The following is a 26,048-nucleotide window of genomic DNA, read 5'->3' on the forward strand; positions in this document are numbered from 1 at the left end:
CTGCAAGGAGAATGGAAGTAGTCTTGCAAATGGGACAGACTTGGGTAAGCCAGAATCTTTAGACACCAGGAAGCTTCAGTCATCAGAAATAATGGAATGCTTTAAGGTAGCACAAAAAACACAAGAGGAAGATTGAGTGGTATAAACAAGATGGCATCCAACCAGCAGTGAGGCTTCCTATATGCATTAAAAATTGCATTTGTACATATCAGTATGCAGAAAGGAGAGGGAAAAGAGGTAAGAAAAAAAATTCTCAAGGAAAGAGAGGCAGACAAATAAATGCCATGTTTGAATTTTAAATCTAGACAAACTTAATCCACAGGACACATTCATTTGGTATTTCTTAGTAGGAAAAAGACAGATTTTGACATATAATGAGTTGCTACTAAGAAGAGAAATACCATGAGAAAAATTAGTTCATTTTATTTCAGCTGGTCTGACAGACAAGCATCAGTGAAATTCAGCTTCTCTACAATTTTTTTTTCATTTTTTTTTCAAATACAGGTACACAAAAATCAAGTAATATATCTATCTGAAACTACAACTAACTCATTTGTTTAAAAAAAAAAACAGTATGTGAATAATAGACAAATGACTGTCTGTACATTTCTAGAATTACAATTAGGATAGCATCTGGGCTGCATCATGATGTCATAGAAGGAATTTAAAGAGGATGGACATACAGCACCTTTGTCCTTGGAAGTACAGAAGTATTGTACAGAAGTACAGTACAGTATTGCAACTCCAGGTCAAAGAGTAACACCTTCATTTGCACCTTTGATCATATGCCTTAGGATAAAGGAGTATAATCTTGGACTGCATGAAATCTACTCCCAGCAGTTACTTGTCACTTTTCTGCCTCTGATTTGTTTATTAGAGTCTCTTCAAAAAGAGTGTTTACTGATCCCATTTCCTAAACTATTGAATTCTCAGAATTACAATTAGAAAAGATAAATAACTAACTGTGCTCTCAGATAAATCCTGTACAATCCAATTCCTGGGTTGAGAAAAGCCATTTATAATTGATTGGTTCCTTCCACAGTATGCCATGTGACACTGCCTATTGGATCAATTTTCACCCACATGTATTGGAAGTTCTTTGAAACAGCAATGGATTTATCACAGTAGCATCAATCCACCTTTTAGTCATGCTACTTAACTGTTATATTCATTAACATCATTCACAACTCCCTCACATCTTGTCCCAAATTTGACAAAAAACAACAGTATGAGAATCTTTCAGATTTGATTTTTTCAAATCTAAATACTGAATACTGCCCTAATTCTTAACAATTATTACCATTTAGTCCTCCACCTCTGCACTCCAAGTGATTTGCATCCAGCTTTATCTGTTTCTGCTGGCTATCTGGACATGCCCTGGTCATGCTGCTTCAACAGTTTAACTCCTCTTTAGTCCACCTCCTACTCTTTGCTCCTGGAAGACATTAATGTCCAAATCTCCTCATCTTGATGCATTTTTGTTTGGTTTTTAATCACAGCTAATGTTTTCTCTTTCCTTTTAAAAATTTACAACTATTTTTTCATTATTCTCCCCTGCTACCAAAGATCAACAACTCTTTAAAGGCCTTTATACTGCTCTCCATTTCTGTTCCTTTTCTTCCTTGCTCTTTATCTCAACATTTATACAAACACACTCTACATTTCTACAAAATCTGGAGACCCATTGAAAAATTAAAATTAGAAGGAACCTTGCAAGATTAGTGTCCAATATCTCAAAATTCAGTCATGCTCAAAGCATGAAACTTAACATGTACATGAAACTCTCACAGTAAATTATGTACCAAACAAATTCACATGCATGTGCTTACAGCTTGATTGCCACAGTGCTGTGAATACCCACCCTATGACAGTTTCATTCAGTCTATCAATAAATTGCCTTCCTACAGTGCCTTGCAGCAGAGGACAAAATCAGCATCTCCTACCCTTCATATTTACTGCCTAATACTGATAACTATGTCACAAATTCTATTCATCAGTTCAAAGCTAACTGCTAAAATTCCATCTGCAAGATAAATTTTTCACAGAATCACAGAATGGCCAGGGTTGGAACGGACCTCCAGGATCATGAATGTCCACCCCCCTACCACATACAGGACCACCAACCTCCCTATTTAATACTAGACCAGTTGCATAGTTGAACAGTTTGAGTTTCATTCCAAGCATTTTAACAAAAATAAACAATCTATTTTTGAAAGGAATGTATGTTACCAAGCTAGAAAAATGGTGGCAGGTCACAAGAAGCCTATGCATCAACTGTATCACTGTTGTGTGTTCATACTTGTCAAATACTACTGTGAAGTAAATCATCCATCTTTATTTTTTATTTGTCTCATTTATTTTTACTGTAGTAAAGCCTACCTTGAAAACAAAATCCTGAAAATACATTGAATGTCAGTTGTGTGCCATCTCACTTCATAAACAGAGGCATCTAAACTCAGTAGAAGTAATGCATTAATTACTAGATGAACACAATAGCCAAGGTGTCAACACAGGTTTAAATCCTTTTGGTGGTCAAGCCCTCATTTAGGCTATTAAAATGAATTAACCAGACTAAGCGAATACACTGAACACTCCCATTAAGCTGCACACATGAGCTGAGATCTTGAACATCTAATCAGGACATTTCAGGCTTTAATGACAATTCATTAGTTTTCACACAGGAAGAAGTCCCCAATCCTCCCAAGCACACAAAACAATTTGGTTGCAGATGAGTAAGCTGTGTGTTTCCACAAGAGAGAATGGAACAGCGTTGAGATGGCACAGAAATCTACAAGGCTGTTTACAATTAAAAATGTGGTAGCACTGTACTAATTGCGGTTTCCTCCCAATACACATTTCACTGTGTGAAAAAAGTGCTGCCTTGCAAGAGAATTTCAGCTTCTGTAATACAAACTTTCACTTTCTTGCCAAATTGGCATAATCACTGATAACATTCTACTAACCTTTAGTTACAGGCAAAAAAAAAAAAAAAAAAAAAAAGGAATTTCCCACACTACAATATCTAATTACTCAAATTTTGTGGAGCAGAGTCCAAGGCAAAGAATCTCTTTTTCTTAGTCCATAAAAAAATAACAAAAAAAAACCCCACACTTTATAACAGCAGAGGCAAGTAGCAAAACCTTTGCTTCTTGAAATGGCTTTTGAATCAACATTTGGTATAAATACTGGTGTACAACACAAGTACATAAATAGTTTAGTGTTAAACTACATTAGCATTTGAACTAAGTGTGTTTAAACATCATGACACACACATCAATCTTTGACTTCATATTCAATCTCTGTAACTAGCCAAACCAAATGTACTGTTGCAGCAACTGTTCTTAGCATTTTTCCTAAAGCTGCAACAATATACAATTCCACCCACCCATGCTCCAGTAGGCTAATACAGAAAAAAACCTTAGTCATAAATAAATGAGCCATCAACGGACAGATAAAAGAGTATCCAATTAAATGGGGAAAAAAGGAAACAGGCAACTGCATTATAAAACACACTCAGATCATTTATTTAGATTAATGTAACTGAAATGTGATATGACTTTTTATTCACAGAGTTGTAATAAAAATAAAATCTTTGGTGCTGCAAGCCTGCAGTTGGAATTCCAAATTTATTTTCATTGTGATTTTCTAGCTACTGCTGAGCCGCAGTGGCACATCATTTAACTGCTTTTTCCTTATTTTTTTTTTTAAAAAAGCACTTTTTCTTATTCTTTAATGGTAAGTATTGCCAGCTGGAGAATAAAGTAATATTCAGATATCATGATTACTTTTCCTCACAACAAAACTTTAAACTGATTTTTTTCATTCAGCTGTCTCATCTAACCAAACCCAACTTCTCTTTCTTTCCCCTACATTATGTGAAATAAAGCAGAATCTCATTTTGTCATTAGTTGCCATACACAAGTGCAAGAGCATCCAAAATTTCAATTCAAAATTTCCAAAACTCTAAGTTTTAGGTACACTTAACATACTGTTGCGTGCACACACATACAAAGTTCCAACCTTGTTTACCATTTTTAGCTTTCAGAAACAGCTACCAACAGTTAAATCTAACAGTTAAATTGGACATTTTTCATAGCTATACACATAGAACTTTCATTGAAGATTGTAGGTCTGCTTTACATCCTTAACCAAAAGGGTTATAACGAGGGACCGCGGATCTTTTCTGTTTTTGCGGACTGTTATCTTTCCCCTCAAGGCCTCTCCTGCAAGAATGAAGAAAAAAAAAACATTAACATGCTTGCATTACTGTATCATGTACGCTAAGAGGACAGATGCATTAAGTATGTTTATGTTGCATGAGAAGTTGCTCTCAATTAATCAGGGTCTACAAAGGTTTCCTTTATGTTTTCAGAGCTCTAAGCAACAGTCCTAACCATCTACAGTTAAATTGGTTGAGGTGTTGAGTCATACAGATGCTTTATCTCTCAGTTGACCCACCAAGTGCTCAAGCAAGAAACTAACTTTAAAGGTCTACAAGAATTTATTCAATGGGTTTCATTCAGGTATTCAAAAGGACATTTGTGCCTCAGATTTATGTGCATGTTATAAGTTCTTGTGAAAGCTCAGGAATTACAAATGCTGCTTCAATAGCCTGGCTCAAGCTTTACAACCAATCTACAAGTTACACTCTTTTTACGTTTAGGAAACTACACATCAGTCAATATTCTACTAAGTCAATTAAAAAAATCCACAATTACAAATGTTGCTTCATATCCTAAGGAAATACTACGTTTAAGGGATTTTTAGTCACATTTTAAATGAGCTTACCAAGCAGATATCTCAATTTCACAGTGCTTTTGTGAAGACTGCTGCTTCTGCATATTAGTAAAAATTAATCCGTATTTACTTTCAGTCCTTAACAAGGCTTGTACTTCCAGTTATATTATCAACCATGTAGGAAATCCACTCAGACATTTCACACCATAATTTGCAAAACTCAATGCTCAAGGTCTACAGCATTAAATACTCTGCTACTCTTCTTTTAGTCCTTGCTCCATTCACTTTCATGCCTCACACCCACCACACTCACTGTTGCTTTCTTAATGTGATTTTAAAAGCTACTGTTTGTGACCTGCTAAGGAGTTGAAAAAAGAATTGCAAAAATGTTTTCATAGTTTACAGAGACAGATTTGCCTGGTAGAAGGACAAGTCAGAGAAAAAAAAAAGCATTATAGCTTCTCTTCCGTGGGAAAATTTAACCTAGTTTGAACATAAAAACATTTTCAGAAATGCACTGCTACCTAACTACTTCATGTTAATGTTCCCTAATACCGAACATTTTTGAAACTGTATAGACTGAAGTAAAGAATCTCTACAAGCAGAATTAAAATTCTATGACTTAAATCAGCACAGACTGCAGTCCTGCCACATGAAACATTTTAATACAAAGCAATACAATGAATGAAGCAAAGATCTAAATATAATTTCAAAAAATACGGCTGACTTCACTGAACAGAACTCTCAGATTCTGTTTGTATGACAATTTCTGAAACAAAGCATTTTTCTCAGCTATTTTCATGCAGTAACCACATTAGATCTGCCTTTCTAAACAATCTTTTCTGAGGGCTGAACCAAGCAGCAGCACTGCAACCAAGTAACAGAAAGGTAGTTCTGAACAATTAATCAATGTCACATAGATATAAGATGACTGATGTTTTTTCACCATTGTCCTCTCCTACAAGCTGCCTGGAGGAAGCTGTCTGTGGGACTCAGCTGCATCACCTTGCTCTTATCACGCTTAGCTGAATGCAAGTAAACTACACAGTGCCACTGCAGTTTGATTAGGACAAAACTGAATGCATTATGGTCCCCTTCCAGCATTTTTATTAGACTTTGCTAAGTCCTGAGCTTTGTCCAAAAAGAAAAAAATGAAGAATTCAGCAGAACTGCTGTAGAAGCTTGCTAGCACAGAATAGGAGAAAATAAACAAACAAACAAAAGAACCCTACTTCTATACTGACCCGCTACCAAGTAACAAAGCTCATTACATGCTCTACAGAACACTCTGTACACATGCTAACCCTTAACACTCCTGATCATTCATTTTCGTTCTGACTTTCATCACCACTGAAATCATAAGCAATCATAACTTTTAATTACGTCTGTGTAACAAAATCACCCACACAGTGATTCTGTGAGATAAGACACTTCTCAGTGCAAGAGCCTCTACCACTAAATTATTTAGGCTAAGCAAGCAGTATTTTTCAGTTTAAAACTTGATTCATCTGATTTGATTGAACCTGAAGATTTTGTGCAACCTTCCGCGTACGTATCCATAATACCTATGTAAAGCTTGAAATGATCCATGGCAATGAGCTTGCAATGTGAAGATATCCTCTGCCTTTTAATACAGCTTGGTATCCTGTCACTGTTTGATTACAAAAAATATGGATCGAATAAATGAAGGCAGGCAGCAATCAAGACCTTTCAAGACTTTTTTCTTTTCTTTTTGTGGAAGAGTTTAATGAAACTAATGGTGAGGCAATTATGGTGAGCATGGTGCTTAAAGCATCCTTTATTCTGACCCCCCATTAAAGCTTGAGATCTTCAACTTCAAAGATCTTAAGATCTATCAAAGAAAAATCTCACTGAAATTGTTTCAAATAGAGCTCTTACAAGACTGCAGTAGACTTCTGCTAAAGATACCTTAACTACCCAACTGCCATTGAGAAATATCTTTAGAAATCCCTGCTCTAAGGCTGTGACAGTCCCCTACACAGCAATAACCACAGGCTTGTGAGAGGTAGACATTAATTTATTAACAGTGAGATTTGACACCTCTATCGAAGGTAAGTTCTCACATACGAGTGACATTTTAAACAAAATCTAGTTTTTCTCTCTATTTTAAACAAACTGGAATCACTATCGAAAGCAACACTGAGGTCTAGCAAGTAACTGAAAAAAAGCAAGCATCACTTTGGAAGAGTTGGCTAGAAAACAGTTTCCATATATCATCCATCTTTGAAAACGAATAGGAACAATGAAAGGTAGAAATCATTTCTTGCAGAACAGAGAGCATTTCCCTTAAACTCAGGGAACTTGTCCTTAATCCCACCATTCATCCAAGTAATCCACAGGCACCTACAGCTGTAGGTGAACCATCACCTTTCCATTTGGCCACGTCACTTACTGAATCACCAACTCAATCTCCAATGAGCAGTTTCTGAATTGAGCAGAAATCACTGATTTCCAGTGTTATTCATCTCCTCTGTAACACCACTCTTACACAGTCTGTTTCGTTAAAATACTTTTCTGTCTCTTCACTGTTCAGCCTGTTGTGAAACTATCTTAAGGTACTGTGTTTTCCTGTCATACACGAGCCTGCTCTTTGGCATACTTCTGAACCAAATTGTTTCAATACCCCAGGTCAAAACCGAAACTAAAAAACCCTGAAACTAAATCTAAAGAAATCTACACAGCACGTTAAGTAAGTTAAGACAGCCTAAAGTGACTGCCTAACATCTACAACCCACATCTGGCAGTGCAAAAATTCCCAGTGTAGATCAGGCACCAGAAACACTTGCCAGAATGGACTGCGAGTACCATGCAAAAAGTGGAGCTGTAGGAGCCAAACTTACTCACCTAGAACTAGTCTCAACTCACTACATTTTATAATAGAGATCCATCATGTGGCCTGTCTCAATCTTTCTCACAGCAGTTGGAATAAAACTGAGAAAACCATACTATTGCTGCCATGTGTAGCATATCTCCTTGCAATTTCAGACTGTGCAAAAGGAAACACAGTGTGGCACAATAAGTCTGTGCAACCTTTCTTGTATAAATACAGAACTTCTATTTCCTTTCAGTGATAAGAGATTCTGCCCACTCTTTTGTGCCTAAAATACGTTTACAGATTTTTCTGACAAGTCAATAGGATAATTTTAAGCAGCAGACTTCATGAGTTACATCATAAGTCATGGAACATCTAGTCTGACCTCAAGATCCAAGTTTTAACAATTACTAGATATCAAATGCAAACCATTTTTGGAGATGCTACTTGTAAGTAAATAAGTGACTGTTCTAAAGGCACCACACTGAAACTGTAGACAGGCAAAACAAATAATAAAATGCCAATTATGAACCAAATTACCCCACTGGGATACATAGTACTGAAGTATTTCAGTATAAGATCTAAACACTCAGACAGACTAACTGCCAGTGTTATTTTTGTGTGTGTGTGGTTTTTTTAAATGTTTTTCAGTTTGTAAATTTACAAACAGCTAACCAATTATAGAGACTAGGGAGTTAAAGATAATCAAGGATTTTATGGGGGGTTGGTCATGTAAGCCCTTCTATTTTGCCGTGCTAGCCCCTTTTACCTCCACTGATAAACAAATCAAAGCTTTATTTCCACTGCAAGGCAATATCAAGAACACAAAATGCCGACAATATGCTGTTTTACTGCTAATAGAATTTGCTTGCATATAGACATGGGTTTTAACTTAATGCACTGTTACCGAACAGATTCTGTCACCCCTTAAAATAAAAAGCTTACAAAAATGATTTTATTTAGTAAGTGCTTGGGTCAACCAAATGAAAATGATATGCTGTACATATTTTTCTGCTTCTAAAATGACAGGAACGATGAAAGGAAAAGATTCACGTTTGGAACATTTGTAAGAGAATGGCATGGCTCTGGCATCTGAATTTCAATTTTTAAAATAAAGACTTTTTCAGGCTATTATAAGAGCTGCTGTGAAAAGCCTTGTACTCTGTAGGAAGTCTGCAATGCAATACTCTTGTTTGAGAAAAAAGAGTTTTCTGGCAATAAAGTATCACATGGCTTCTTTATTTCTACTGCACGCTAAGCAGTTAAAGTCTATCCAACATGCTGATGCTTTTTATTGGTTTTAATTAATCTTACATCAGCTTCAAGTCTCTCAGGCCAGTCTGTGAGGAGGAAAACTAGGTCTCTGAATACATGCCTAGCAAGAGACTTCCCCCCACTCCTAAAATAAATCAAATCAGCAGAAATTATCCATTAAAACTACGCACAAAACACTCTGTCATGTTTACTTATCAAGCCAAAATTCAGTAGCAAAGCAGACGTAGCAGGTGTAATTTTTTTGTTCCAGTCTCCACACCTCTGGATATTGGTTAAGCCTCTCTTATTTCCTCTCTCAGAGGATATGCAAACACTGCACACTTAGCAAAGGCTGCAGTAAGAATGGCAGAGCAGGGAGGATTAATTACAAGCCCCATCCTTGATCTTGTAATAGCTTGATTCTGTTACCACTGGAATCAAGACCAAAATATTCAATCTTTTTTATGACTGAGAAAATAGATTTACTTATACAACAAATAACCTGGAGTCAAAGAACTGAAAAAAATTAAGAGGGTTAACACGGCAGAACAAAAGAATTCTGCCATGGCATGAAGCAGCATTTCTGTGATAAATACGCAGCACGTTCAGATACCTGTAAGCTCAACCGATTTTGCAGAGCAAATCCAAACACAGTTTTACAACCACTTCAGGCTTATCCCCAAAAGCTGTAAAGCATCTGATAGAACTAAAATCAATTTTACTATTTTGGTCAGAATTGGAAATCTGGAGGAACCATTTTTCTTTACTGGAAAACAAAAGAAACAAACAAACAAATACCATGATATCCAGAAGACATATTTACAGAACAGGAGAATGTATACCAACAAATATACCAACAAATCTTTCTTTCATGGTCCATTAAAATACTGGAAGCAGGTGTCCCCACTGCACCATAATAAATCAGTCAGTATTTAAACCAAATACTTAAGCAAGCAACTCTCTCTTTAAAACAGTTTTAAAAATTGAACAAAATTTGAAATTGGACCATGTGGCATATCCTGTGTGCTGGTTTACCCCTTTTGCCTTCCTTAACTGAATAAGGACTACACTTGACTATTTTTAAAGCATGCACTTAAAGTAACATGACTTGGAAAAAAGATTTTTGGAATGCTAAAGGAGAAGACAACAGTTATTTAGAAATAAAGCAACATGCTTATGTAAGTATAAGGGAACACTCTCTGCCCTGATGGACTTATATCCTCCATGAACAACAAATATCCCACAGAAATTAATAACAGAATTACAGAGGAGAAGGAGATTAGGTCCGAGTTTCTCTCAGAACCTTGCACTAAAAATGACAGCTCTCTAAAGAAAATTTGTAATTCTGAAGAAGATATAAAATTAGACGGAATGAATAAAAGGGAAAGGGGGGCTTAACGATAAAGAGAAGGAAGCAAATAGAAAGAAAAGAGAAACATGGCAATAGCAAGATTTGTTACTGTTATAATTTAAAGAAATGTGAGCTAATAAAGAGAAAGGAAGAAGTTACAACAAAAATGACCTTGAAGGTCAATCAGATTGCATTCACTGCTTCAAAGCACACCATTTCTGCAGTTATCTTGAGAAAGTCGTGGCAAGCAGACAAAAATTCTAGAACCAGACACATCTCCCAATAATTTCAGAAGTTTTGTAAATGTCAAATGATCTATGTAATTTTTAATAATGTGCATATTCCAAGAAATGTCACTGCACTTTTAAAAAATTCCCTTCACACTCGGTGACATTGAAATGTAATGAACTGCAGCACAGAGACCTTAACCAGCCTCATCTAGAAAGAGAAGCTGAACAGAACACAAGCCAAGCACAAATGCACCCAAGTACTTGTGAATCCCAAGTAGCGACAGGATTTAAGAATAAGCAAATATAAATTATTTAAGAACATAAATCCAAGCATGACAAAAATGATTTGCCACGTAACATAGATCACTGTGCCTTTAGGAAAGGAGCACCCGGTAAAAAGCTCTGATGGTAACAAGCTATCTCTGTTCTTTTCCACATCATCACTAAGCCTCTTGACTTCAGTTTATTTTGCAGAATCAACATAAATTTCTGCATACTTCTCCCTCAATATGTCTGATCTGCTTATAAACTTTTCAGTTTTAGGCCATATGAGTTTATTAGCTGACAGAAGAACCAAACCCCACTGCCAGATCCTCTCTATCCTAATAGCCTGTAAAAAACCACAGCCTTCAATATGAGTAACGTTGCTTTGATGCATGTTTCTCTGCTGCATAACTATTACGTGATGGTAATGGACACGGTGCTGTGTTTACAAAGCAAAGAATACTTGCATGGAAAGTAACTTTCAAAACTTAATAAATACAGCTAATTAAAACCACTAATAAATATCAGTTTAGTCCTCCAAACTTTACTTCAGCAATTCATTGCCTGAACTTTGGGTTATCCCTCATGACAAGAAAAGCTTTTTTACTTTCTTCACATCTGAGCAAGATGGAGCAAATTACGGTAGCTATCAAGTTTATTTCAACATTCAGCATATCCAAATGACATCCTCCATACTTCAATGGGTCATGCTCTTGGCTGTGAGTTCTCTGAAACCATTTTCTATTGTGAGTAATCCCACAGCTCCAGGTACAAGACTCATCCACATACTAAGTTCAGCAAAGTTTATGAGCGGTACAAGAATTTCCATGCAATCACTGATACTTAAGAACACAACTAACATCAAAATTAAGAGAACATTAACAGCAGCACTCTGGTCTTAAATTTTTCTTGCATCAGAAAAAAATCATTTGAAACACAAGTAAGATTTGTCATTAAAAACAATGTATGGTACTATGTAAGTACTGGATATATGCCTATTTTTGTATACATTTGCCATTAAATTTGTGGAATATATACATATTGCCCACTGCTTTGCGTAAGCAAAAAAAAAAAAACCAGAAAGAGTAGCTGAAAGACTTTATTACTAATCCTTTTTAACGCTTATGTAATTCTTGAAATGTTTTAGATTTACATTTAATGTTAATACCAGTGTAGCACAACTGAATTTAAATATACCTGCTTCTACAGAAATTGGTTTATCCAGAAGAAAAACTGTTTGTTTCCAGTGTGTTTTGGTACACAGGGGACCAGTTGAAAACAAGACCTGTATGGGAAGAGTTCAAGAGTTTGATTAGAGAACAACATTTTTAATATCAGACTACATCAATCAATTACTAAACACACATGCATATGAGTGTTTGCTACAGCAAAACAGACTTGCTGCCACTTTGACACAAAAAAAGAGCTCAAAAAGTATTTTTTCTTGAAGTCATTTTTAAAATGCATACCACCACATACCTTGTTGTGACAGCCCTTCTCAAAAAATATATCGAAATAACCTGCAATTGCCTGTAGTAAACAAAATACAAACAAGATGAAGAATGACAGTAAAAAAAAAACCCTATAATAAAAATATTTAAAAAATATGGATGCATAATCTAAATGATAGCTAATTTATTCTTGTATTTTTTTCTTTCTAGTCTAAATCCAGAACAGACAACATGGTGGCAAATATATCTTATAGAAATAAAACATTTATGTTGAATCACCTGCTTTAGATTTTCAACTAATGGCACTCTAGAGAAGTTTGGAAAGCTGAGAAATGAAACAAGGAGACACTAAGGGACCTTCATGACAATTAAATACCAGATGTTGGAACTGCCAACTCTTCCATCCCTTAAGCAAAAGGTCCTATCACTCATTCAATGCTGAGAATCTCATTCTCAGTTGAATTATATCCTTGTCTCTAATATGCCTTTTTCAGTGAAGATTAAGAAGTTTGACACAGTTTTATTGACCCATCAAGACTACTTTTAGTGATGCAGAATTTTTCTGGATACTAGTCAGATATCTAAGCCATACCTCTCAATCATTACATCAATACTGTTGGTATGCTTGCAAATAAAACTTAACATATGATTACTGGATAGGGAAGACAAAGGTTGAGATAACAAAAATGCCTTAAGAATTGAAGGGAAAAAAAATGGCTTCCAGAGAAAATGAGACTACCAAGTTTTTGAGCAGAAAGCAAAAACAGTGCCCCAAGCTCCAAGGAGACATATCACAGCTAGGGTGGACGCAAACAGCTAGACACTCAGCAGCAAGAAATAACATCTGACATGCTACCCTGAGAAAACATCCCCAGATAAACATTTTTAGGGGATTAGGTTCAGGATGAAAGGAGACTATCATTACAAGCAAAGAAACCATTCCTCTGCTACCCGCTTGTTTCCTGTGCTCAGGGATAGAGGATTTTGTATACCTTCTGTAAAGAATCAGGACAAATAACCATTTAATTCCTTGTATTATAATGTTCTCCCAAACTAAAAAACCTAAAACACTACCCCTGATTATCTAAATCAAGAGGTCGTATCAGTGATAATTAGACATCACAACATCTACCATATGCAGGGTTCCAGGGATTCTACATTGTTTTCTACATTGATTCATTAAATTATTTTTTGCAGCATTCTAAAATGGATCCATTCCCTTCAATACTGAAACTGAAATAATTGTTGAGCTAGAAAAAAGACTTAAAAAAGAACACAAGACTTTTGTTGTGACTACAAAGCCATCGTTCCAGGAAGCGTATGTTTACCACTACAAAAAAAAAGTTTAAGATCAAACTTGCAGAATAATTTAATTTGGCACTTAACAGAAATCGTGGTCTCATACCAAAGACAGAGGGAGTACACAGAGCATTTCCATATGTAGGTTTGATAAGTAGCAAAATAAAAAATATTATTTTCTCAAATTCTCAAGAGTTTCCCATCTTGAATTTTCCTAGAACTACCAAGCCAAAAACAATATAATGTTTTCTTTCTTATTTCTATTTTCTATAGATGAGAACTTGTATATACATTATCAAACCAATGTTTGTTATCACAGGTCTTACAATTAGTAACTCTATCGAAATCATCTGGAGATTTTAAAACAATCACTTCAGAGAACAGGCTGAGAACAAGAATACAATTCCATTATTTGAATTTGTATGGTGGTGCTTTTATTTATTTTTTCTTTAAATAAATTACTGATGTAAATAGCTCAAAACAAACAGAAAGATCATCACTAATGGCATTTTCTCAAACCTGCACTCATTTTTCCATAAAATTACATTACACTAATAATAAAAATATTAATATCTAGAGCAGGTTTTATTAAATCTTTTGCCTTTGTTCATAGAGAAACATTTCCCTTTATGCATTTTCAAAAACAGCTACACTGTATTTAAAAAACCACCTTCTACTTTCTTTCAGATTTCTCCCAGAGTTGTTCCTCACAGCAAAGTCAAAATCCTGGAAATCCACTACTGAGTTTTATGCTTCTGATAAGCAATTAGAAAGTCAAAATACCCGATAACGCAAACTAACTGTGACTTTGATTACAGTCTTTTCAGGTGCTAAAATATCTTCTCTTCCATTTCAATTTCTATTATTTATTAGTAGAGTTTGGTGCTCTGTTACTGAAATGCACAATAAATATGTTCTGCATTTAAATGCATTTTACTGAAATAATTCAAAGTACAAAGTTCAAAGCATTTTCAGGTGATTTCACTTTAGAACATTACCACACAATGCAGAAGCTACAACAGTTATTCACGAACTTCTATTAGGAGGGGAATCAACTCTTTGAAAGGTTTGATAACTGCAGGACAAGGGGAAATGGTTTTAAGTTGAGGGAGGGGAGATTTAGGTTGGATGTCAGGGGGAAGTTCTTTACTATGAGAGTGGTGAGGTACTCTCAACAGGCTGCCCAGAGAGTTTGTGGATGCCCTGTCCCTGGAGGTGTTCAAGGCCAGATTGGATGGGGCCCTGGGCAGCCCGGTCTAGAATTAAATGGGGAGTTTGCTGGCCCTGCATGTGGCAGGGGGGTTGGAGATTCATGATCCTTGAGGTCCCTTCCAACCCTGGCCATTCTGTGATTCTGTGATTCTATTAAATATGCATTTCTACAAAGAAAGCAATTTTCAGTGCCTGCAGACTGAAGGAAGAGGAAGTCCTCCCTTTTTGCAGTAAAATTTAAACACAGCTAATCAGCTAAAAGGTAAGGAAAAAAATCACTGTGCACACATGCAGTAATCTCATGGACAAGGGCATATTAAAATGAAATAAAAGGCTGGCCAGATTTTAATGAAAGATGTAAAAATATTTTCAAAAGCAACTCGAAAAAAGATATATAGTCAAACTAAAAGGAACAAGACAGTAATGCCACTGTAAACGTTAAGTGACATTTTGGAACTACAGCATTGGTTTCTTTTGTTTTAAGCACTATGATAACAGTTATTTCTTCCACTGCAGTTTTGTTTTTACTCAACCTTTGACAGATCATTTACAACTTCACCAGGCATCAACCATTAAGAACTTCTCTGGCAGAAGCTTTCAAATGCCAGTCTCTTGAATATCTTACAACAAAAATGATGGCTTTTAAACTGGTAATAAATAACTAAAACTCTACTTAGACACATGTTCCAGTCTCAAAGGATGCTAAATATAAGAAATGATGCAGAAATATTATTCTTCCTGCTTTCAAATAGACTGTCAGAAAGAAAGCAGAGCCAGGAGGACAAAAAACACAACCTCAGAATAAACTCTCCACAATTAGCTAGGGACCTAAGAAGGTTAACTACAGAGCTAAAAAAATAATTAGGAATAGATTTGCATTACTGAGAAGGCAAAGGGTAGCAAAGTTTACTCAACAGTTTAAAAAATATATTCTTGAAATTATTATAGTATCCAGTAACCTCTCCTCAGTTTCATCCAACCCAGATTTTGACAAAGAATTCTCAGAATAGCTTAAGGGCTTCCCCCATCATTGAGGGATTCTAAGGTGTTCATGCAAGCATATGAACTGTAAATGAAGCACTTCCTCTCAATGTGACTCATTTCTTCTACAGATTTTCTCCCCTCACAAGTGATTTATCTTAAACCTATTTTTTCTTTTATTCATATAAGATGTACAAAATATATTAAGATCATAAAAGCTTTAAGAGCTGCAATAGGTGTACGTATTCTTCACTTATATTCTTCAATTTGCAGCCCTAAGCTAAAATGGGAAGAAGAGACCAAATTTTAATTCAGACATATCTGAACAGTAGGCTTACTCCATAATGACTGTCTGTTTTGTGCAGCTTTTTAACAGGATAAAACAAATGAGATTGCTTGACTCCTTATGGGAACTCAAAGGCAACCTTACCAATTCACTTAGGAACAAGGAAATTAAAAATTATTATATTATTATCACCGCTATCACCTCCAGTGAGTAATTTATCATTCTTGCTCTTCACTAGTATCATGTTCCAACAGTGAGCTGCTACAACAAATACAATTAGACAGCTGGCCACAGAAGAGGGAGATAATGTGCTTTTGATGGAGTTTATCCAAGCATGGAGATGGAATGTTTGTAATCCATGCGGCAGAGTTGCTGCCTTTTTATCACAGTAAAAAAATATAAAGCACTCACTACTAAAAAGAATTTTGTTTTGTTTTAAAAGGAATACAAATCTGGGTATCAGTGAAGAGGAGATTACCAATAACTGAACAGATTATAAGGCCAAATCCTGCTTTCTAATGGGATATTGTGGTCTTTCCTTTAAATAAGGGAGCAGACATTCAAGGTGTGTTTTGCAGCAGTACCAAAGTCAGACTTCAAACTCACAAATAAGAAATATATTTCCTCACTTAAGATTAGATGCGAATGCTCATTTTTGACTCCCAGGAGGAAGACTGAACATTACAGGACTGAACTGCCTAACACAGAAGACTTAAACATAGATTTTCCTAATTCAAAACAATTTTCAAGGCAACTTAATTTCCTTTTTCTCCTGAAGATTTTAATACATCAGTCACGTCCTGTGGTTATTATCCTTCTTTCACACCCTTCCTCCCTCCAACTTCTTATACACATCCCCTGCTCTTTGACAACATCTCCTGAGAGCAATGAAGAGATACTTCCATTTTCCTCCCAAGGGATATTGTTATTCAGCTAGGAAAGATCAACAATGATGGACTCACAGGGGAAACACTCACAAACAAAAGAGTAAGTTTGTCAAATTGATTTCTACACTGAGGGTAATCACCATTATATTTTATCTCAAAAGCACACACAGTGATCAACTCAGAATACAACTAATGCAATACTTTCCCAGCAGCATCTACTAACTGATATTAGCCAGATGTCTCATTAAAATCAGCAGTGACAAACCCTAATTCATTACCACGAAAATACACTTTCACAGACTAATTAAATTTATTTTTGGCCATTATCTTTGTAAGACTGCAATAAAGCCAACATGCACTTGAAAGTGCTTTGAGTCTATCAAATAAAATGATTCCAAACAACTGCTTCATGCTTTTATTATCGTCAGTCTTTGAAATCTTACTACTTCTAGAACACCACTAGGATACTACTAAGAAGAGAGTATTAAGTGGCAAACCACAGGAGAAAAAAAAAGGAAACATGAATACTTGCTCTGAGGAAAGCTCAGACTCCTCCCATCTCAAAATAGCTTCTGAAACATTAAGCACCACATAACAAACAATTCAAAAGAACTAAGAATGAATAAATTAAGAAGAGATCAATTTCTCTGTTGAGGCTGAAAGTAAACAATTTTAAATAGTATCTACTAAAGGGGAAAAAAACTGAGAAGAAACTGAGGTCAGAGTTTAGATATGTTAAACATCTTACCACTGTAATTAGAAGGACTACCTATACTTGAGGTCCTTAGGGGGTCCCAAGTCATAATGAAAGTAAATGCACTAATTAGTTGGTAAAGAGACTGCATTATTAGTTTGATTCCTGTCAATTTTTACTACTTAATGTCTGTCACCGCAGAAATAGAAACAGGTTGATGGGAAGAAGCAGCAGACTGCAAGCTAAAAGTTTTCTTCAATGCAAGCTGCAACTGGCTGAGGCTACAATTCCTTGCTCTGTGTACTTACTAAATTACCTCTCATTGTTGTATGCTTCTGCAAAAACAATTTTAGCAAAAGCAACAATGCTTTGCACTCTGCTGATACATTTCTATAGAATAATGCCTATTGTACAACCACTGTAGTATCTTGGAATGATGCAACAAAACCCACACCCCACAGCCCAAATAACAGTGCAAACTAGTAACTGATCTACTGTAGGATTCACAAAATGTTAATGTCATCTACCTGGACTTCTGAAGGCCCTTGACATGGGCCTTCAAGAACCCTTTGAGAGCAGCCCTGCAGAGAAGGACTTGGGGGTCCTGGTGGACAAGAAGCTGAACATAAGCCAGCAGTGTGCACTTGCAGCCCAAAAGGCCAACTGTGTTCTGGGCTGCATGAAAAAAGGGGTGGCCAGCAGGGAGAGAGAGGTGATTGCCTCCCTCTACTCAGCCCTTATGAGGCCCCATCTGCAGCGCTGCATCTAGGCCTGGGGCCCCCAGGACAGGAAAGACATGGAGCTCCTGGAGCAGGTCCAGAAGAGAGCACTAAGATGATCAGAGGGCTGGAGCACCTCTCCCTCTGACAAAAGGTTGCAGGAACTGGGTCTTTTTAGCTTGGAAAAGAGAAGGCTCCGGGGAGACCTCATTGCAGCCTTCCAGTACTTGAAGGGAGCATAAAAACAGGAGGGGGAATGGCTGTTTACAAGGGTGGATAGTGATAGGACAAGGGGAAAGGGAGAAACTGAGACATGGGAGGTTTTGGTTAGATATTAGGAGGAATTTTTTCACTCAGAGGGTGGTGACACACTGGAGCAGGCCGCCCAAGGAGGTTGTGGATGGCCCATCCCTGCAGGCATTCAAGGCCAGGCTGGATGTGGCTCTGGGCAGCCTGGTCTGCTGGTTGGCGACCCTGCAAACAGCAGGGGGTTGAAACTCAATGATCACTGTAGTCCTTTTCAACCCAGGCCATTCTATGATTCTATGATTATGATTCTGTGTAGAAACAAAAAGCAGATGCAAACCAGAAGAACATCAAATGTTATTTTCAAAGGACAAATTGCAATCATAGAGCACCTCCCCCAAAATTCTCAAGATAAATGATGGACTTGTATTGTTCATTTGCTGCAAGGTTAGGCAGCCTGATATGATGGATGAACTGTCAACCCCCACCTAAACTTCTACAATTCATCATAGAAAGAGTGGAAATTTCTCTCTAAACCTCAATAAACCTAAATGATGAAGAGCAGAATACTTTACAGAGTTCTGACCATTTTTTAAAACCTGCATTCACTGCAAAATTTCAGACACACTATTCTTCCACAGACTCTCTCACCTTCCCAGAAGTCGCAAAATTCAGGCGTGCATGTATCTGGATTTACACATTAGTGATATACTTGCCAGGAGAACAGAACTGAAACAAAGTTTTTGTAAATGTCTATTGCTGGGGAAAAAAGATTTTTAAGAAATAAACTGTTTTACTTTATCTAAGCATTTAAGATGACAAAGAATTTGGATCAATTTCTACCTGCTTACCAGTTATTCAAGTTAACTAAATAAACCCATGATTCCATAAGAGCATGGTCAGAAATCAACACTGACCTTGTCTCTAGGCAACAGCAGTTATTTTATGAATTAGCAACTGGAGGGGTTTTTGAATGAACAATAAAATTGGTAGATTTCCATTTAATAAAAATCAGAGATATTACTGTGTCTTATTTTGGTGATAAATGATGCACAGTTGTAAAGTACTCAATTACTACACCAAATTAGTATTTTATATTACATACATGGGAAAATTTCAGTTCAAAATGCCAACAAATTCACATGCATCCTGCTGTACAGCAACTGTGGTGACAAATACAGCAGTGTGAAATAACATGCAGATCCATCCAAAAACCAGTTAACTTGGGCATCCAAGATATAGTTGTGGGTTTATTTTATTTTTCTTTACACAGAAACATATTCTTCGTGCCTGTATCAGAGGAAGCCCACATCTTTGATTCACATACACACACAAAGTGTAAGTAAACTCTCTGTACTTCATCTTTACCCCAACTGCACTGCCTCCATCCCCCATATCTCCTCCTCAACTGCACATTTAGAAGTGTCTCTACGAAGTCTAAACATCTTTCTAAATTTAAGCTTCATGCAAATCCACATCTACAATATAAAACAACGTAATTGGAGCCTGCTTTTGTCTTCCAGGACAGAAAGGACTGTAGAAGGATCAGTACAATTCTGGGCCCATATAACCAGTCCCTTATACCACAGGACCTAATCTTGGAGACAGAGAACAAAACTAGAATCAACGTAGTGACAAAACTTCCACCCTTTTTTGCTCCTGGTCTGGCTCTCCAAAAAATTCCCAGTCAACCTCAGTCTATCTTAGCCTTTGGAAGAAAGATTTTGTTGTATTCACACCATCAGTTACACTTTTAGGTCTTACTCCACTTAACCCTCCAAGACAGACACATTATACAGACCTAATAGATGATGATTCAACAGCTTTTCAATATCTATTTTTTCTGGTCTGCCCTCCACTGCTCTATTTGCATGTATTGCCAATTCAATCATAGATTAGCTATTATTTTAGTACAAACTATCAGTCTAGCTTGCTTCTTAATTGATAAATACTTAAGTTGATTTAAAATAGAAGAGTTTATTTCAAGAGTTCAGATTGGGAAAACACATATGGAGAAAGCAATTTACGACTTTGCATTATGCCTGTGACACCCAGCTCCTCTCATGAAAGTTGCTAAGAATTAAATGCTCCTAAGCAACAGAACAATGATACAACTGGTATACAGTTGAGTTTGTAGCACGCTTAGAGACTCTCTGAGGTTCTGATAGGCTTCATGCAAAGTAATACATTCTGACCATATTCCTGTGCTTTCTCAAGTAACCAGCCAACTGAAATAGTTTATCCAAAGTAAAGCTGTTTCCTTGGATCAGTGAAGCAAGAGTAGCATAGAAAAAATAAACATATATAAGAAGAGGCTTTTTCTTATAGGCTGGACTGAGAAACATGACAGTTCCTCCAGCAATTTTCATTTCAGTGAAGTTTTACTCGCATGGCTTCTTCCATTGGTTCAGAACTTCAACAAGCCCTTGATTTGCTAAGCAGACCTATTGTCTCAGGAGCTTCCCTTTAGAGAACTTACTGGAATGCTCACCCTGGTTTTTACTTATATTCTTTTCAAAAATCCTTCAGAGAAGAAGAATACCACACAAAATCCTTCTATTTGATTCTTTATTTTGCAGCTCCAGTAAAGAAAGCAACCTGTGAATCAAGTAAAATCAATAAGGTATCCCACACCTGAATATGTCTAAACATTCTAAACTATTCTAACTATGATTATTATAGTTGAAATGCCTAACTTGTTTTAAACACATTCACAATGCCTTTACATCTACAGTCACTCAGGTGCATACACAAAATTTGTTGAATAAATATATCTAAATATCTTCCTTCATTTCAAAAATGGAACACAATACAAAATAAAAATTGCATGGGCACTTGCAGAAAGAAATACAGGACACTTTCAAATAATCAAAAAAAATGAGAAAACAAACACTGATTAACAGATACTGAAAAACCAAGAAAAAAACCCAAAAAGTGAACTTAGGTAGTTCAGTGTATGTAGCTTACCTTTATCTATTTTATTTTTACTATTTTTATTAAACTTAAAAAAAATATATCTTCAGAGAACAGTGACCAATTCATTCTTCAGCATAATGATAGCAATCTGTCTGAACAGAAAACCTGTGTTTTAAGAAATTAATGGTCTAAAAAACAGCAACAAGAACAATGCTAAGACCCATTATCATAGAATCATAGAATGGCCTGGGTTGAAAAGGACCACAATGATCATCTAGTTTCAACTCCCTGCTGTTTGCAGGGTCGCCAACCAGCAGAACAGGCTGCCCAGAGCCACATCCAGCCTGGCCTTGAATGCCTCCAGGGATGGGCCATCCACAGCCTCCTTGGGCAACCCGCTCCAGTGCATCACCACTCTCTGTGTGAAAAAATTCCTCCTAATATCTAACCTAAACCTGCCTTGACTCAGTTTAAAACCCTTTCCTCTTGTCCTGTCACTATCCACCCTTGTAAACAGTCATTCCCCCTCATGTTTATATGCTCCCTTCAAGTACTGGAATGCCGCAATGAAGTCTACCCAAAGCCTTTTTTTTTCCCAAGCTAAACAGACCCAGTTCCCTCAACCTTTTGTCATAGGAGAGGTACTCCGGCCCTCTGATCATCTTAGTGATGATCAGAGCCATGCTGGCTGTCTCAAATCACCTCTTTATCTCATATGTGCCTTAACATAGCTTCTAGGAGGATCTGCTCCATGATCATCCCAGGCACAGAGGCAAGGCTCACTGGCCTTTAGTTCCCTGAGTCTTCCTTTCTGTTTTTCTTAAAAATAGGAGTAATATTTCCCTTTTTCCAGTCACCAGGGACTTCACTAGACAGCCACGATTTTTCAAATATGATGGAAAGCAGCTCGACAACCACATCAGCTATCTCCTCCAGAACCCCAGGATGGATATCTTCCAGCCCCATGGACTTATACACACTCAATTTCATGAGGAGGGCTCAGACTTGTTACACTGTTACAGTGGGACAGAAACCACTCCCCACATCCTCACCTAGAGGCTCAGGGTCCTGGCAGACATAGGAAACCTGACAACCTGTGAAGACTGAGGCGAAGCACTCATTGAGTACCTCAGCTTTTTCTATGTCTGAGGAAGCCAGCTCCCCATTACTTTTCATCAGAGAGGGAACACTCTCCTTGGCCTGTCTCTTCCTGCCTATGTATCTGTAGAATCCGTTCTTGTTGTCTTTCACATCCCTCATGAAGTTCAGCTCCATCTGCGCCTTAGCTTTTCTAATCCTATCTGTATACGCACGGACAACAGCCCAGTATTCCTCCCTGACTACACAATCCTGCTTCCACTTCTTGTACATTATACTTCTCTTCCTCATACTGTACTATGTCATCATACTACAGGAGTTTAAACTCTTTTTATCACACCTCTGTAATGCAGAAATTAAAGTTTCAAGGCATGGAATAATGAAAAATGAAGCTTAATTTCAGACAGTGCATTAATTAAGAGGACCATATATGAAAAAATTAAAATTGTCTTACTGTACACTTTGTGCTTGTTCTGATTGTTAAGGTGAATTCTGATGAGAATTCTAAATCAGGAATAGATGCAGTATTACAGTCGATATGCTGTTGAAAAGAATAAAACAATTCTGTCAGTAACAGTGCTTAACAGAAATTGAGACACCTCTTTGGATGATTTTTACAGGTTGTACAGTTTCTTTCATATACAGACAATATCTATAGGGCAGTATTAATACAGCTTTTTAAAAATGAGAAGAGCCAACTATACATACACACTGACCAAGTACCTAAAGATCCTTTCTCCCAGATGTCAAATTCAATAGACAGTGAGGAGTAATAGATTGGTGCTAGACATTGTAGCTCACCGCATTCAAGAAAGTTGCTTTTAAGTAATGCTGAAAGCTTCCCATAGCTGACATTAAGCATCATTCAAAGCCAAATATATATTGGTATCCCGCGCAGCTTCTTGGGCAATCTGGGCCAACATTCAATCATCCTCTCATTAAAAATAAATAAATTCATCATATTTAAATGGAACTGCATCCCTGTGTGACAGATTCAGCTCTCACCAACTTCAACCTCATCAACCTGGGCCTGGTGCTCTACCATCAGGCTTCCCAGGACTGAAGAGAAGAGTAGGCTTCCCTCCCTTGACTTGCTGGCAACAGCCCTCTAGTGCAGACTGCAAAGTTGTCATCTGACAGCCTTCGGTGCAAGAGGGTGTGGTGCTGGTCAGCTTAGGCTTAATCAGGACACCCAATTGTGTTTCTGCAAAGCTGCATTCCAGCCAGTAGGTCCCAGTGTGCACTGGTATAGGGATTATTCCTTCCCACTGCAGGACTTTGCATGGTCCTCTGATGAACTGCACAGGACTCCTGTTGGCTCCTTCCTGCAGCCTACGAAGCCCACGCTAAACACCAGCACAACCAAGGGAGCATCAGAATGTGAAGTACGTATGATAGAGGAGAAGGAACACAGGAGGCAGAGAACAGCTTCTGTATTTTCAAATAGTCACAGAACAACAGCATCCAGGATAATGATGATACTGTCAGATCCAATTGCAACCTGTATTTCAAAGTCTTTTTTTATTATTATTTTAAATATATAAGTATCAAATACTAGAAGTTAAAAAAAAAAACAATTTTCAGTTAATAAAAAAAATCCATCACAATGGCATCGCAAGAAGTTTCTTAGTTTACATACTCAGTAAAATTAGCTTACATACATAAATGCTTTATCCAGGAATGTTATATACTGTTGACACAAAGCATTTCATATATTATTAGTCAGTTTTTCTTTGTTACTTTGTCTTTCTTTAGGAAATATCTTTCTTCCTGAAAATTACATTATAGACTATTTAAAACAAGAACTAGCTACTATGAGAAAGCACATTAAGATACTGTCTGTAATAATCTCATGATGAATTGGAACATTTTTAATCTTTCCCTCAAAAATACAATCTATTTGTTTTGTAGAATGGCTATTGATTTAAACAATTTACCTATAAGGCCACTTTTGCTCAACTCATTAATTTTACTATTTCGTACTATAACTCCAAAAAAACAAGCACATACACTGACTACAGTGTATTTTAAAAACCATGATTGTTACCAAAATAAGTAAGCACAAAACCATTAAGCACAGCCATTACGTTAAATGCTGTACAATGCGAAAGTTTGCTAAGCCCATGCAACTGTGCTGGCCAGTGACTGCTCAGAATTGTATATAAATTAAAAGGGACATGTATATTGTCTATGAAGATAGTTGGGTAAAAACAAGCTCAGTTAACAAAATCTAAGACATCTGTAATGACTACCATCTACAAGGAAACAAGCCTGAAGTTTAAAAAAAAAAAAAAGAAGAGATGTAGAAGAAGGTCAAAATTAGTTATTCCCAGGTATTTATACAATCTGGGAGAAGAACCCTTTGAGAGCAGCCCTGCAGAGAAGGACTTGGGGGTCCTGGTGGACAAGAAGCTGAACATAAGCCAGCAGTGTGCACTGTGTGCAGCCTGGTCTGCTGGTTGGCAAGCCTGTCCAAAGTGGGGAGGGGTTGAAACTAGATGATCATTGTGATCCTTTTCAACCTAGGCCATTCTATGATTCTGCAATTCATGTTAAAGGGATTATTAGTCTCAGCACTGCTATTTTTGTTGAAGAAAGCCATAGGTGACAGTGAATAATGCTGCAATTCAAGATTTTCAAAGCTAGCTAACTATTCACAGACATAGCTAAGGAATCACCCTGTAACTCCATGCAGTAACTTAACTGAAGAGGGAAGGAAAGTAAAATGAAAGTCTGTTGTTTTTTTGTTTGTTTTTATTTTCCATTTCAGTTATGCTAATTGTTATTTACTGAAATGCAAGTAAATTTCATTTTTTATTTTCATTTTAGATAGTTCTACCCTACAAGACATCATTATGGTCTTGCTTAAACTTGGAAAAAAACAATAAATATGGAGTCATATAGACTTAACATCAAGAACCTTATAGCATTTATAGAATTTTTGATATGCCAAAGTGTGTCTACATATCTGTTCTCTTGTCCACAAATAATAAAACGAAACTTCTAATCTGACTACTAAATATTAAGAAGGATCTGGAACATACCTTAATTATACTGCTTTCAGATATAATAGTGCTTGGATCTAGCACCTCCACAACAGCTTCTGGAATTACAGCTTTCTTCATGCAAGACATGTCAAAGCCATATACATCCTCCCAGAAAAGTAGCTTTTCTGTATATTTATTCAAATCTCCAACAGCTACTAGACTAATGGTGCAAATGTCAGGATAAACTGTAACAACAAACAGATGAGTTAAATTTTATTTTTAGGCATGCATAATTCCTTTTCTTTCTAAGTGATTAACATTTAAAAAGACAAAAACTTTTTTCAGTTCTTAAACAAGATTTTTTCTGCTGCTTTCTTTTCTGTATATGTCCACAGAGGAGACGAGACACTTTCTCCACACTACTCTGATAACAGTATTTACTCTTCAGGAGAAAATCTCTTTTAGCCGAACCCCACTACCAGGACACAAATGGATATTTTCATGTTTGATGAAAATATTTTGAAACACCCTATTCTGGCGTCTATACAGAGACTGCCCTGAAATACTTTTAATAATTCCTAGATAGATACCCAAAGGAAAATT

At 36.7% G+C, this 26,048-nt stretch overlaps 1 protein-coding gene across 5 annotated transcripts in view; it reads right to left on the reverse strand.

The window, feature by feature from the left end:
• Nucleotides 1-417: 417 nt before the first annotated feature.
• The window catches only part of PRMT3 (protein arginine methyltransferase 3), a 54,639-nt gene continuing 29,008 nt past the window's right edge, over nt 418-26,048 (reverse strand). Inside the window, exons 11-15 of one of the 5 annotated variants that reach the window (XM_090140196.1) lie at nt 25,503-25,690; nt 22,913-22,999; nt 12,149-12,199; nt 11,867-11,954; nt 418-4,223 (exon numbers count right to left, since the gene is read on the reverse strand). In XM_090140196.1, the coding sequence (XP_089996322.1) occupies nt 4,114-4,223; nt 11,867-11,954; nt 12,149-12,199; nt 22,913-22,999; nt 25,503-25,690 (524 nt within the window). In that variant the 3' untranslated portion in view covers nt 418-4,113. The remainder of the gene's footprint in view (nt 4,224-11,866; nt 11,955-12,148; nt 12,200-22,912; nt 23,000-25,502; nt 25,691-26,048) is intronic. The other 4 variants (XM_090140193.1, XM_031607181.2, XM_090140195.1 and 1 more) reach the window with 4 other exon arrangements.

The sequence above is a fragment of the Phasianus colchicus genome, chromosome 5 (genome assembly GCF_987193195.1).
Source record: "Phasianus colchicus chromosome 5, bPhaCol1.hap1.1, whole genome shotgun sequence".
Lineage (NCBI taxonomy): Eukaryota > Metazoa > Chordata > Aves > Galliformes > Phasianidae > Phasianus > Phasianus colchicus.